The 15,397-nt window shown below is 37.9% G+C and overlaps 1 protein-coding gene and 1 non-coding gene across 2 annotated transcripts; one reads left to right on the top strand and one right to left on the bottom strand.

Annotated features, from left to right (window-relative positions):
- Positions 1–85: 85 nt before the first annotated feature.
- On the bottom strand, positions 86–9,077 carry LOC132056779 (glyoxylate/succinic semialdehyde reductase 1). Its single transcript, XM_059449127.1, has 8 exons — positions 8,768–9,077; positions 7,429–7,539; positions 7,241–7,342; positions 2,697–2,798; positions 1,591–1,706; positions 1,086–1,164; positions 831–1,001; positions 86–311 (listed from the first exon to the last, which is right to left on the bottom strand). Exons 1-8 carry the CDS (start codon positions 8,873–8,875, stop codon positions 219–221), a joined length of 882 nt encoding a protein of 293 aa, XP_059305110.1. The 5' UTR covers positions 8,876–9,077; the 3' UTR covers positions 86–218.
- LOC132058630 (U6 spliceosomal RNA) lies at positions 8,267–8,368 on the top strand. The gene has a single exon (XR_009415354.1). It is a non-coding gene; the product is annotated as a U6 spliceosomal RNA (small nuclear RNA).
- Positions 9,078–15,397: the final 6,320 nt, after the last annotated feature.

Here is a 15,397-nt window from a genome sequence, read left to right as displayed (position 1 = left end):
TTTATAACAAACCTCTACTTAATGGAAGAGAGCCTATAAATTCTCAAATTTTTCACTTTAAAGGACTTCTTTTCATACGTGCAAGTACTTAAAAAGTTCATAGAAAGGTTCCATTATAATTCTTAAAAGTTCTATGGTAACTAATCATTTCAGAGAGCAAAAAAGGACTCAGCCATGATCTCCAAGTTTTTATGCTATGATAGTGCATCTTGTTGAACTCAGGTTGAACTTTGAGCACCCTTGCCGACAGTCTCGAACACAGCTGAAAAGTCGTGGTCTCCCAAGCCCAAGCTCCTCGCCTTCTTGAATGCCTGCAGGCAAAAGGGGCACTCTCAAGTATGCCAACTAGAAAATAGCATCAGGGCAAATTCCATCACTAATATCATATGTCTCACATGTTTGAAATATTAAAGAAAACAATCAGAATTTATGTCTAGTTTCAATCTCGTGTGCTTTCGTGCCAGCACTAAGCTTTTTAAGTTTCATTTTTACTTCCTCGGAATATTACAAAAGCAATTGTATAGGAAGGTAATTAGTTTGTGGGCTCTATCTGTTATATCTCAGAAGACGCTTCTGAGAAAAGGTTGACGCTACACTTCACTATAACATGTTTCATCTCTTTCCTATAGCCTAGGGGCAAGGGCCCAGAGAGTTGCTTTATGGACTAGCTCTTAACAGGCCAAGTGCACTAGTGAGACTTCTTTTGCTGGGACTCATTCCCCACTTGGTAAAAGTTAAGCAACAAACGTTTAGATTGAAAAAATGAGCAAATTGATTGGAACGAATGAGATATTTAGATCGAACATCATAAACGAGAAGATGGCCCGTACCTCATTTGCAGCAGCTGCGACTGGCATTGGCACAGCATTCTCATCTCCGAGTGCAAGAGCCAACCTCATGTCCTTCTGCTGGTGTTTCAGAGGAAATGCGGGGGGGTAACTATTTTTTATCATGGCAGGTCCTTTCATTTTGAACATCGGGTTAGCAATGGCTCCAAGGTCCTGTGAGAAAGACAAATTCTGAATATTTACTCGGAAATTAACTAAATGTTTTAAGGGAAATAGCAATCTATGGGCTAGGCTTACCAACACATCAAGAAGGGTATGAGGGTCCAATCCACTTTTGTCAGCCAGTACAATTCCTTCCGAAAATGCATTCATCATACTGCACATTAGGGAATATCAAAATTAATTCTCCTCATAATATACAAGACAGAATTCACTCAAGTTTTATGCTTTCCTGCCAAGGAAAGTTTTAACAAATTGGTAGACGGAATAGTCAAAAGTAGATAAGTTTATGTTGTTACTTCAATAACTTCAATAATAGAAGCATGATGAATGCTAAAAGTCACGAGATACGTGAGTGACAGGCAAAAATTTGCAACAGTGCACTTCAGTGAGCTCAAGTAAGATTATATCACGATTCAAGATGACCCATAATAAAAGGTCATCCAATTAGAGATGAAGCAATTAAAAAGAAAAGAAAATAGCACCACTTGACTACTGTTGCAAGCATTTTCCAGAACAATTACCCCTCAAGTCCACACAAATTTGGAGACACAAAGCGAACATAAAAGTTAATTGAAATTACCTGCCCATTATCATATTAACAACAAGTTTCATTTTTGCTCCATTCCCAACCTGTCCCAGGAAAAAGGATTTCTTTCCCAAGACATCAAAAGCAGGTAGTACTTGAACGTACAGAGCCTACAAGGATTGAACAAAAAAAATTAAATTGACACAAGAGCAACACAAGTTCATTTTGGAAGGTTGCTTAGTTGCAGGTACTAAGATAACTTGTAGTTCATTTTCACATTAGAGGGGATCTCACTACGCGTAGTTCATTTTCACATTTACACATGCATATTTCAGTCTGCACTAGAGTTTGCTCATAGTTGCACACAATATTGGAGAATTGCTATTGAGATTATTATGAGAGAATTTTTTTGTGTTTTAAGAATATTGTTTAGTTTCAAGAAACAAAACAAGACAAAACATATTTGGACTATAAAACAGAACAACAGTTTTTTGAGAATAAAATTATTTGATTTGTGTAGTCTAAAGAGTGAGATATGTTCCACTTATATAGAGTATGCAGTGAGAGCCGCTCACTTCTCTGTCTCCAGTCACAAAAGACGTTGGAAGCTAATTTTCATCAAAATTGGTGGGGGTGAGACAGTTTGAGATCTTAGGTTGGGAGCTATTTTTCATCAAAACCTTTGAAGGGTTTGACAATTCTAGACCTTAAAAATTGGGAGCATTTTTTTCTTCAACCAATTAAGGATTTTACAATTTGTAGCTTAGAGCTCCCGGCCTCAAAGTCAAAACTGCAAGCAACATTTGCCCTGAATGGACACACCATTGACACGTTAGATAAGTAACTCAGTCCATATGTTGCTATGTCAACTTGTATCTTCATTATAGTTTGAGGTAGCTAGTAAAAAAGATCGCCACAGCTCTATATGAATTGCTATGAGAAATAACGAGAAGATATAAGAATGCTTGAAGACAAATCTCATACACGTAAATCATTTTTTAAGCACACATTATAATGTACCTTGCTATATTTACTCAATGTGTGACTATCGCTTTTTACAAGTCCCATGTTGTGTTCGAACCTCAAATTCATGCAAAAACAGAGATAAATATGGAAGTAACTTAAGAGTTTGCTTCCATTAAACAGCTGAATAATTTTACCTTGTCCCCAGCTGCTAGGATTACTAGTTGGCCATCTTCAGCTGGCTTTTTGCTCCCTGAAACTGGAGCTTCAACAAAAGAACCACCCTTTGAAGTAATGGCCTGTAATCATTAAAGTATTGCAAATGTTAGTAATTTACTCTCAACTGTCACTAATCCCTTCCCTCACTCTATCAGCACTCACATTGAAACTATGGAGTAAGCTAAAGGTAAATAAAAGCATGAACTCTAAAGCAGATACATAAGGGTCCATTTGGATGGAGATATTTGGACTTAACAGTGATTCCAAATTATGAGGTTATAACATTTCATAATGACATGTTTTACAATGAATAGAAAGGACTGAAATGATACCAAATTTGAGCTTGTCTGTCCTAATAGGGAATCACAAGAGGCATAAGATTCAGAAACTTAGTTGATTTCATGATTTTGAAAGACATCCCTCATATCTAACTCAGTTTTTTTTTGATGAAGTAAGTGGTTGTATTGAAAAGCATCAAGTAGATGCAAGAAAGTTACAGAGAAAAACGTAGGTGATAACTCCAGAACACAAAAAAAAATAAGTAAGATCTGGGAGTTAAAACCTATAGCAAAAATCAAGGCTGTTAAGCCATTGAGAGGGAACTAATGAAATCTAAAAGGGAAATTGCATCATTTACAGGGGAAAGATTGCTCCAGCTAAAAAGATACAGTAAGCTTTTAGATCTCAGGGAGCAGTTAGGAGTTGAAATCCCTTCATGACACCTGCTGTTTCTTTCCATCCAAATACACCAAAATATACAGGCTGGTACCATTTGCCAGATTTTCTCGATGGATCTATCCACTTTCCATAGGCTCCAACTAGCAACTGCTTCTTTTAGGGTGAGTGGTGTTGACCAGCTAATACCAAAAACTGCACAATACATGGACCAAATGTTTGTTGCCACAGGGCAATGTAAGAACAAGTGATTCACTGTCTCATCTGTAAGGTGGCACATGAAGCATCTACTAGCTATCTGAATACCTCTTCTTGAGATTATCTTGAGTGAGAGTACCATTTAGAAGAGTTGTCCAAATGAAACATTTGACTTTTGGAGGGAGATTAGTCTTCCAGACCAGTTTCCAAGGCCAATGGTCAGTTAAAGCATTTGTCATGTTAAGTCTGCTGTAGCCTTCCTTGACTGTGTAGGATCCTTTGCTTGAACCATTCCATTTGAGACTGTCTGGGATGTGAGGATTTACTGAGCAACCTTCTAGCAGACTGTACAAATTAGTGAGCTCACCTAACTCCCAATCTTGCAAATTCCTTCTGAAGTTTAAGTCCCAAATGTTGCCTTCTCTATTGTTTGCGACTGTTGCATCCGGATCAGTAGCTATTAAGAAAAGCCTAGGATGAGACTCTTTCAATGGAAGATTGAGCAACCACCTGTCTTTCCAGAATTTAACCTTGTTACCATTCCCAATCCTGAAAGACACATCTAGGAAGAATTCATCCTTCAAATTGTTAATGTGTTTCCAAGGCCCCACTCCATGTGGAGCTCTGGTTTTCTTGGTGCACCAATTATCTTGTCTCCCATATTTGGCACTGACCACCTCTTTCCATAAAGTTGATGTTCCTTGGTTGAATCTCCACCACCATTTCAAAAGTAGACTCTTGCTGTGTTTGCTTAAATCTCTTATGCCCAATCCTCCTTGATCCTTAGGCAGTATCACTTTTTCCCATTTAACTAAATGAAATTTATGCTCCTCACTGTTCCCTTCCCAAAGAAAGTTTCTCCTCAGTTTATCCAGTTTACTCAACACCTCAGAAGGCATTGGTATAAGGGACATCATATATGTAGGGATGCTGTCTAAAACGCTATTAATGAGTGTTAATCTTCCTCCCATGGATAAGTACTGCATTTTCCAGTTCCCTAGCCTTTTCTCCATCTTTTCTATAACTCCATTCCATACTTCTTCTGCTTTGAATTTTGCTCCTAGAGGCAGACCTAGATAAGTTGTTGGAAAGGAGCCTATTTCACACGCCATTATATCTGCCAATTCATCCAGATTAGGCACTGCATTCACCGGATAAATCTTACTCTTCAACATATTGATATGGAGACCCGAGACGATTTCAAATAGCATGATAGTTAAGTTTAGATATTGCACTTGGATCTTTTCTGCCCCACAAAATATTAAAGTGTCATCTGCATAGAGCAGATGAGAGACACTGATAGACTGATTTGGCCTGCTTTCCACCTTGAACCCTTCAATCCAGTGATTGAGAATTGCTTTATCCAACATCTTACTCAGACCTTCCATTGCTAGTAAGAATAAGAAAGGGGAAAGAGGGTCCCCTTGTCTTATTCCTTTCTGAGGGGAAAAAAACCAACTGGTGCCCTGTTAACCAATATAGAGTACTTGACAGTGGTGAGGCTAAATTTAATCCATTTGATCCACCTGCTCCCAAATCCCATTTGACTCAATAAGGACAACAAATAGGACCAGTTAACTTTATCAAATGCCTTCTCCACATCCAGCTTGCACATCACCCCAGGGAGTCCACTTTTGAGCCTTCCATCAAGCAATTCATTGGCCATTAAGGAAGCATCCGTAATCTGTCTATTTTTCAAGAAAGCATTTTGTTCCCCTGACACAAGCTTCCAGATCACTGTTTTAAGTCTTTCAGCTACTTTAGCCAGTATCTTGTAGACACTGCCGATCAGACTAATGGGCCTGAAGTCTTTGAGATTCTGAGCTCCTTTCTTCTTAGGGATTAGAGTGATGAATGAGGCATTGCTGGATTTGACCATGTGACACTGCTGATGAAAATGATTGAGAGCTCCCATAATATCTGCTTTAATGAAATCCCATGTACTATGGTAAAAAGCCATTGTGTAACCATCTGGTCCTGGGCTTTTATCCGGGGCACAAGAAAAGATAGCAGCTTTAACCTCTTCTTCTTCAAAATTCCTCTCTAGCCAAATTTTCTCTGCTTGTGTTAAGAAGTTAAGGCTATCAAATCTTACTTCAGGTCTCCATTGCTCTTCTTCTGTGTACAGATCTTGATAAAACCTTAGAATTTCAGCTTTGATATCATCTTTATTATCACATACTTCATCCCCAATCAGCAGCTTGTCAATATGGTTAATCCTTCTCTGAGAGTTTGCTACTCTTTGAAAGAATTTGGTATTCCTATCCCCTTCTTTAAGCCATAAACATCTGGACTTTTGCCTCCAAGAGATCTCCTCAATTTTAGCTATTTCCTGCAACCTAAGTTTGAGATGAAGTGATCTCTCTTTTTCAACTTGTGTCATGTATCTGCCTTCTACTGATTGCTCTAGGATTGCTAAATCGTCTAGAAGTCTGCCCTTTGAACTTCCAGCATCCCAAAATTTTCTTTGTTCCAGCTAGTAATATCTTTCTTCAGGTTTCTGAGCTTCTGCATAAGAATGAAGTCCGGGCTGCCTCTAATAGAGTAACCTTGCCACCATTCTTTGATCTTCTCCAGAAAGCCTTCAACTTTTAGCCACATGTTCTCAAATTTGAAGTAAGATGGATTTGAGTCCCAATCTCCACACTCCAGAATAATTGGTCTATGATCTGAAAGAACCCTTGGAAGGGCTAACTGCTTTATAGCTCGAAAGTTGTCATTCCATTCAGGGGAAATTAGAAATCTATCTATTCTGGAAGCTTGAAGAGAATCTTCACCTCTGAACCAAGTGTATTTAGCACCTTGTAGAGGTAAGTCTATGATACCCAAATCTTGTAGAGTGAAATTGAAGGTGTCCATTGCTCTTGATCTCCTTGTGCAATTGAATCTTTCACTTTCAAATCTACATACATTAAGATCACCTCCTATAACCCACTGTTCGTCCCACAAACCTCTTATTGCAGCTAATTCATCCCATAATAATTCCCTTTCAATATTGGAATGGGGACCATACACACCTGTAAAGCACCACCTAAATTCCTCTTGAGTGCTTTCTAGCATGCAAGAAATAGTATAACATCCTCTCTGAACCTCCCTAATTGACCATTGCCTTTTGTCCCACATAACTATAATTCCCCCACTTCTGCCCGAAGATTGTAGTTCAACCCATTCCACCCAATTGTTACCCCAAATTTGCCTAATCCAGCTTATCGACCAATCTTCAATTTTTGTTTCTTGAAGACAAACAATATCGGCTTTCCATTTTTGGATTAGAGATTTCACAGTGGTTCTCCTACTTGTCTTGTTGCTTTATATAACAGGAAATCTGGTGTATTGTCCCTATGTGGAAGGAACGAAGAAAACATAAAAAAAGTGATTACTCTTTCCATCTCCTTCATTAGTTAACATGTAAAAATATACTCCACCAGCCCCTGCTCCCCCCAATATCAGCAGTCTCAGAGAGTATTTCTGAGGAGATATCAAACTAATATATTCAGTATTAATCATAAACTAGATTCTTCAAGAGAGAAAATTCAAGAAACAAGCTGAGTAACTGATAGTAAGCTACTTCAGCTCAAATGAAGAACATGTAACTTGACTTAGAGTTCCCAAATGAAAAGAAAAACCGAGGTAAGCATGAAATGCCAACCTCACTAATCTTTGAAGAAGTATCAGCATCAACGGTTGACATGTCAATATACCCCTTTCCACCACATATCTGCTCAAGAGCACCATCTTTGTCAAAAACCACCTAGGTGACCACAAAGAAACTCTCATTAGTACAAACTTCAATGATTTGAATTCAATTGACATGTATGTTTGTATAGTGTGATTAACTGAAAGAGCTGCAGCTGGATCAGACAACATTGCAATTGTATACTTGCATTTCTTGATTACTGCTGCAGGAGTTTCTCCAACAGAAGCTCCATGTTGCACTAGCTCATCACACTGCATTCATCACAAAAGTTCTTTGTTTATATTGCAGAATATACAAGGTTTGATAGCAGACTAATTATTGATGATAAGAATAGTATATTTGCACTAAGGGAAGGTTTGCTATCGTTTCAATCATTATAAATGTAAAGGTAATAATCAACTCTATACAAGTCGAACCGATAATTATTAAAATTTTGAGATAGTCATAAAAATGTGAAATTATCATAAATAGTTCCCATATCCATTTCAGCTATTGGACTTTAAAAGGCCCTGATCTTGTACTGGAAACTAGCAAAACAGATGACTAAAAAACTACAAAACCTTAGGCCCAAGGAGTTTGGTCTATTTGTAAGAGCACAGCACCTGATGTGTAGGTTAGCACATGCCACTGGCCCGCACTGGGTTAGAATCTTACCATAACAAAAGCAAAAAAAACCTGATATTCAAGTAGAAAAAAGTTAAGAGGGGCAGCCTACTATTCACACCGAGTGTCAAACCGTACGGCTACCCTCAGGGATTTCTTGGTTAAAAATAGTTGTGTTCATAATTTCAGAGGCCAAGAGAAACATAACTTGGAAATAAAGCAGAAAAGCAGAGGGAGCTTTATTTTTTATTTTTTGAAAAAAATAATGTATTCAAGATAGAACACACGAGGGATCCAGTTAATCAAATCCATCTCTATTCAAACAGTGCAGACAGAGTAGATGCAACTAAGGAGTAGCATAGTTGCATAGCATAGGTCCCTTCAGGGACATCCGATAAAATTGGAACGATACAGAGAAGATTAGCATGGCCCTGCGCAAGGATGACACGCCCAAATCAATAAATGGTCCGAATTTTTAAGTTACTAGTTTCAAACAAAAAAAAAAAAAAAAAAAAAAAAAAGAGTAGCATAGGAAGATCCATTTTTTTTTTCAGGGAGTTCCATTCAAGTGCAGGAAAAGGCTTCACAATAATAATTAGTCAGAAAAAAACAATCTAGCTGATAGCAAAGCAGGCTAGATATAAAGTTGTAGTATCTGATAGAATATTTTTAAGCTTATATCAGCTACTGCTTATATCAACAGTCAGCCAATAACCATCTAAACATCAGATAAAAATACCATCTTTCTATCTCATTTTTTTCCAAAATCCCTCCTTTCATATATTTTCTTTTCTTATGCACCCTAGTCAGCATTACCCATTTGACTTGTTTCTTGTTTCATAAAAACTTTATGGATATGAAGATGAAGAAGTATACCCGGGAGAGAGTGCGATTCCAAACAGTAACCTTGAAACCATGGCGCAGCAAGTTCACGGCCATTGCTTTTCCCATAATACCAATCCCCAAAAACCCTATTTCCTCCATTTTTCCTCTCTTCTATCTTACTATCTCCACTGATTATTACTCTTATTATTATAGCTGCTTGGTGCAAATATATTACTAAATATGACAATGCATACTAGATTTACACTGCACTAAAACATAAGTGCAGACAATTTAAATCAAATTTTCCTTTCTCTTTCTTTGGTGGAAAATCACTTTCCTTATTTAATACTAAAATATAATTTGATTCTGCTGATATCTGCTTGTTTTGTAGCTGATTGACCAGTTGATTAGTGCCACGTCGAGGAGATTCTCTTCCACTCGTTTACACTATTTGCTGATTCGTCCATTTGTCTTTTTTCCTGTTTTATGGGAGCAGAGATTGAGGTGTGATCCTCTGTGTGCCGGCTCTCATAAGCTTCCTCATTTTGGGCTGTATTCTTATCCCAAAGATTAGATAATTAGCCCAATACTTGGCCCCAAAAATACTGGGGCAATTTGCACGACTGTCCTTATTCGGGATGGTCTTTAATTTTTGTCCCTCAAATTAGTGGTATTTAATTTTTTCCCCTTCGTTAAAATCTTTTGGTTCCGGGTTCGAACCCCCACTCAGTCAAAAATTTTTTTTAAAAAAAAATCACAAAGTAAAGTTTGAATTTGCAAGACAGAGCTTCTTGACTCTACTTAAGACAGAGTTTTGCCTTCAAGCATAAGCCAAACTCTACCATAAAGTAGAGTTTTGCCTTTAGGCATAAGGCAAAACTCTACCTTAAGGTAGCAGTTTGCATTAAGAATTTTTTTTTTTTTTACTCAATTGGAATTTTGCAAAATTGTCAACTGCCCAAGCTGCTTTCTTCTAGCTGCTATAAAGCTACGATTTTTTTTTTTTTTTAATTGAGGGGGTTCAACTGACACATGGTGATAGAGAAGAGCGAAAATTAAAGGCACCGATTTGAGGACAAAATTAAAGACCAGTGTATTTGAAGAGCAATCCGCACAAGGACTATGGGCTTTTACGCAGTATCTTCAGAGCACAATTTTTACTAAAGACAGACAATATCTAAGATATGTCACAGAATTAAGAATTTTGGACATCTTTTATTTCCCACAAATCTTTGCTGTTGTTGTCTCCATTCCAACCACCTTTTGCCGAAATTCAACCTTGCTTCACTGAAAAACCGCCGGAGTTTTGTTCGTTGTTGGAGCTTCCTCACTGGAGTTTTGTTATTGTTTGTTGTTGTTGCTTCTTCCCGGAGTTCTCTCTCATGGTTTTCTTAAACTGTTTCCCTCCATGTACACTTGTATGTCACTGTATATCATTGTATGTCACGTTCATGTCATGAATATAATACTGATACATGTGACATATATAGGACACATGTGATATACAAACCTACAATCCAAGGATTCCATCACTAAAAACCACCATAACCCTCACTTATTTCATCACATAATAATGCAAAAAACAGTTTCATACCCAACAAAAAATAAGCGGAAGAAGAATAAGGAGGTTTCATACTTGAATTTTGAGCTAGATATGGTTTTTTTTTAATCAAATTCCCTGATTGTTATCTCAGAGACTATTTTATTAATATAGAATCAAGAAATGAACCGTTTAGTAAAATCTTTACATCTACTACAGAATGTAAAAAAATAAGAACTAGCTACTCTAAGAAAACGGCAGTGTAAAATTGCTTCCTATTGTCTGGATTTTAAACTTGAGTGCGAATTTTTGGAGGTGTTGACTTGGCTGTTTGTTCTTCTGTTATCTTCTTGTGTTGTCTTCATGTAGTAAAACTACTGCTACTGCTGTGTCAATTGTAGATGTCTGCATTGAAATCTCTTCTTCTTTTTTTGTTGTCCCATTCCTATCTTCATGATGTTATCTGCATTTCTCATTTGAGTTACTTCATTTTTGTATTGTCCTTGCTCCATACTATATTCTATTGGTTATTGTTCAATATAATGAGCACCCAAAGGTACTAGTACTACACAGTAAACAATAGCCAATTCAATGCATTGCAAAAAGCTACAATCTTATCCAGTCTCTGGTAACCCTACTTTAATGCTGGTATTTACTGTTTCTTTGTGTCTCTTCAGTCCCATTCAGCTTCGTTTTGTCTTGATGATGTTTCTATTGAAAATTCCTTCTTTTATGTGATGAGAATTTTGTATCTGAAACAAGTAACAAACTGTTAGTAAGAAAATCCTCACTATTCTCCTTCCTTAGAATTTGAATATAAGGATTTTTTTTCTTTCCCCATTTCTTTCTAACTTCAGTTTCTGCTATATTTCCGGACCCTTAAGTATGGCTTCTTTAATCTGTCACTGTTCATAATCCTTCTGCATTGGATTTCCATTTCCTGAAAAGTATTAGCCAGGATGTCTCCTCTATCCAGAGCTAAATTTTCTAAGTGATCAGTTAACTTATTTCCTTCAATGTATCTATAAGTTATCACCCCTGTTTTCCCATCCATGATCCTCCAATTTCCTCTATCATGGTGATGATTCGTCAAAGGACTTCCCAAGTTTTCTATATGATGTTCTTCAGTAACAAGGAATCTATTTCTATCCTACTTTTATCCTTCTGATTACTCATCATGTACCTGAGAGTCTACCATATAGCCTTGGCTTGTTCCTGCAGTACATCACCCTTCTCATATCTTACACAAAAGTCCCCTTCCAGGATTCCCCCGTGAAGCTTTATCAATGTTCAGTTTTAGCCATCCAGTATCCGGTGTTTTCCATGTCACTGAAGTCACTTTCACAATTAGAGTGTATTTATTTAGAGCCTCAACTACTGCACTCTATTTATATGGAGCATACTTGAAATTTTCCTCCTCATCTTCAAGTATGCATCACCTTATAAACCAGCTTTGTGTTTGACACCTTTCCTTCATGCCTTAGTGTGTTTATCCTTTTTTCCAGAGCTCCTAAATTATAAATGTAGGGATAACCTGCTTTATGTATCTGATAGGAGGATTAACAAGCATCTCCCACCATTTGTTTATTATCTGAGTAATCTACAAGTTGTGAATGTTTATCCCTACTGGCCTGCAAAGATGTTCCAGATGAACTAGGCTGCTAGTGCATAGAAAGTCATGAGCTATGTCTTCAGTTTCTGGTTTTCTGCAGCAGTAACATCTAGAAGGGAATTGATGTCCCTATCTCTTCAACTTATCATCCAGAAACAATTTAAATGTCCATAATCTCCACATGAAGAAGGAGATTTGGTAGGTAATCCCTTAAACTAGATCTGCTTATGCAAATTTCTAGACTTTTTCCTCTGTCTCAGCATTTGAAAAGCTGATCCTACTATAAACTTTCCTCTTACATCTAACTTCCAGTAAGCCTTTGTCTACTTTGTTATGCTTAATTGGTGGATCAATATTCTCCATAATATGACCTACCAGCACTTCAGGTAAGATTCTCATCAACGTGCCTTCATTCCACTGTCCTTCTTCTGCTGTTTCTTTTACCAGAAATACAGTTAAAACACAGACAAAATCTGATGGAGTAATATGATACATGGCTCCTAGTTGCTCGCACTCAACAAAGAGATTCAAGTGCTAACAAGTATCATACCATAAGGTTGCCCTTATTTTCATTCGTTACTAACTCAAGAGCATTCGGTTGGAGATCATAAAAGGACATTTTAAGCATGTAATATAGGATTAGGGACGGGTAGGATAATCATTTGAGATACAAGCGACTACGGCCTTCTTGAACACTACAAAACTGTTTTCATTTCAAACCCTTGTTCACTTCCTCTTTATTTCAACACATGGCTCCTTCCCTTGCATTATAGTTTCCCCACTTATTGCCAAGATTTTTGTTTTATGCTTTTCAAGTGATCGCAATTCTCTTTTTCTTTTCATTTCCAATTTTTTTCCTTTTTGAATTTTTATTAGACATTTAATCACAAAACCACAATGCAAATCTTCACCGCCTTTCAAGTGGCATTCCACCCACTTCAAGGAGGAAAATGTTCAAAAGAGAGAATTATGAAAAGGGTCAAGGCTTGTAATGTGACTACCAAAGTAAAGGTTTTAAGCTCAAATAGGGTCACTAGTGATAGTATTTGTGCAATGATAAGATAGAAAGGTATAAAGAGGCTTCATTCAAAAGCCACAAAGGTAGCCTAAGGCCATCTCTCCAACCAAACACAACTAAGACTAGCATTAAATAAATTAACCGGGCAAGTTCTAGATGACAACAGTAAACATAAGAGTTATTTAACTAAGCTCACCACACATGGCACATGAACTAATCAAGATGGATCAATTATACTTCCTAAACAAGCACAAATAGAGTCATAGTTCAAAATCTTAAGTACAACCAACTAGTAGTCAAAAAGTCACAAAATGAGCCAAAAGGTTGTCAACAACATTATTCGTTCCATACAACTTGCCTTTTCAAATCACAAAAAAATTTCGTAGGACCACACTTACTTTAACATTTCACATGCAAGAGACTAATTGTATTAGTACCAAACAAGCTACAATTTCACCCAGACTTACTTCTACACCTAACCTATAAGGCTTAATTCCCTTAAGAAAGTAGCTAGCTATCCATCATCAGGAAAATCCAACTCAGACTAACTAAAAATACCATGTTCAAAAGAAATTAGCATCCTCGAGAAAAGAATGGCGGCATAAAGAAAAGCCAAGGGTATTGCTAAATAAAAGAACAAAAATATAAAATCAAAGAAGCTAGACATCATACTAATATAAAAATGTCACATCAAAACAGCTACAAAACATCAACTATACCGATCCCATCCATGGCTATGCAGAGAGCCCACCCCAAACTGAAAACATTGCATTATCCCCATTGCATCAAATGAAAAACATGAGGTGAGAAACTCACATTAACACGTCAAACGTCCTCTCGGCCGTTTTGAAAGAGCTAAACCAGGCTCAGTATGTGGAATGGGACTCTGAACAGGCGGCATGACCGCTAAAGGGGCAACCACATTAGGAGTAATCTCAGTAGGCACAACAGGAATAGATGGTGTGGTGGCATGATAGATGAGCTGGCACTGTCTATCCATAGAGGTAGAGCCTTAGAACTTTTCCCCCCGATTATCCATAATATCCATCAGCGAGTGCTCAATAGCCTCTCTTATATCCCTCTCTCACTCATCGTCAGTACGACCACCAGTCTAACGAGAAGTCAATATACCGACTTGAAGCTCTATATACTTCATCTCGTGTAGCTCCTCTTCATCTCCCATCACCTCATAAGTGTCATCCTCAGCACCAGATGACTTACCCTCATTCTCATCCTCTATATTAGCGAGAGGATCAGTCGTATCAGTAGTAGTGGCCTTCTGGCTCCTCTCATCAGTAGTCACAATAGTCTCGGTCTATCTACCCGCAGCATGCCCCACATCAACCATGGGATCAACCCCCTCAAATAGTGGAGTGCGGAGACTATATATGTCATCATGCACCTGAGCTATAGAGCTCTGTCAAATCTTCGCCCTCACCTTTCTCAATCGCTTCCACTTTTACCTTTAGCTTCCTAGTAGCAGCCCGTGTGTCCCTATTGGACTTCTTATCAGTTGCCTTAATCATATCGGGGATGGTTTCTTGAAATTTGTGACCTTCATATCCACGACAGGCAATAAAGTCCCCATCCTAAAAAAATATGCAACTGAAGGGGCCTGAGGTACAGGAGAAGAAAATGGGGTACCTGACGGAGTAGGAACTCTGGGACCTGTTCCAATAGAAGTACTAGTGGAAGAGGCAACTAAAGAAGCTTCGAGAGGCACCTGAATGTTAGTGGCGGTAGAAGCTTCGGTATGATTAGCAAACCTGCTACAATATTAATAGACTAATACTTGGCTTCTTTTTTTTTCTTATTTTTTGGGTCCTTATCATTCTCCAGGAAAAGCACTATCAATAATGACTTTGTCTGGCCACATAACGACGAATAAAAGGTGAAATCTTCTCCTTCTAGCACGAGCGATGATCAAGCATGGGAATGGCAAGGGCCGATTATTCTTCCAAGCAGTGTCAATGATATGATAGTACATTATTTTCCCCGCATTCAATAGTAGCCTGGACATAATAGATGCTAGAAGAATCGCCTTCGAATGACCAACTAGTGTCTTATTTTGGGATGGCCATAGGCAGCAGCTGATGAAGGATAGCCAAAGTTTGGCTTCTATTTTCAAAGTTGCCTTATAGATGGGAGCATTTATATGGATCTAAGTAAGAGTGCCACGGGGATGAGCTAAGATCTCAGCAAGCCCTGATAAATCACTGCCCTTCTTGGTTGTTCTGAAGCATCTTTTCCTCATATACCCTATGTTCTGATTAGGGGTTGTAAAAGTAACATTTGTTGATCACTTCTAAAAAAAGGGCCCCCCGAACCATGACAGATTTAGGTATTCTTTTTCCCTTTCTCGGCCTTCAGGGAAAAAGAGTCTTTTTTTTTTATCCCGGGTTACGGAAGGTTTCTTATGTCACGACCCCCCGAGCCCTACGGGGGCCCCTGTATCCTCCCTTTTTGTATTTATTGTGTAGATGGGGCCCTAACGAACGCATATTTTTAATC

This window comes from Lycium ferocissimum, chromosome 5 (assembly GCF_029784015.1).
Source record: "Lycium ferocissimum isolate CSIRO_LF1 chromosome 5, AGI_CSIRO_Lferr_CH_V1, whole genome shotgun sequence".
NCBI classification, from domain to species: Eukaryota; Viridiplantae; Streptophyta; class Magnoliopsida; order Solanales; family Solanaceae; genus Lycium; species Lycium ferocissimum.
This window is presented reverse-complemented; position numbering and strand designations above follow the sequence as displayed.

Excerpts from the sequence above, each read along its gene's own strand:
- LOC132056779 (XM_059449127.1), bottom strand. The coding sequence starts at position 8,875 with ATGGAGGAAATAGGGTTTTTGGGGATTGGTATTATGGGAAAAGCAATG. Across the intron at positions 7,540-8,767 it reads GGAATCGCACTCTCTCCCGG|TGTGATGAGCTAGTGCAACA; the intron begins GTATACTTCTTC and ends TGATGAATGCAG. Across the intron at positions 7,343-7,428 it reads ATCCAGCTGCAGCTCTTTCA|GTGGTTTTTGACAAAGATGG; the intron begins GTTAATCACACT and ends GTGGTCACCTAG.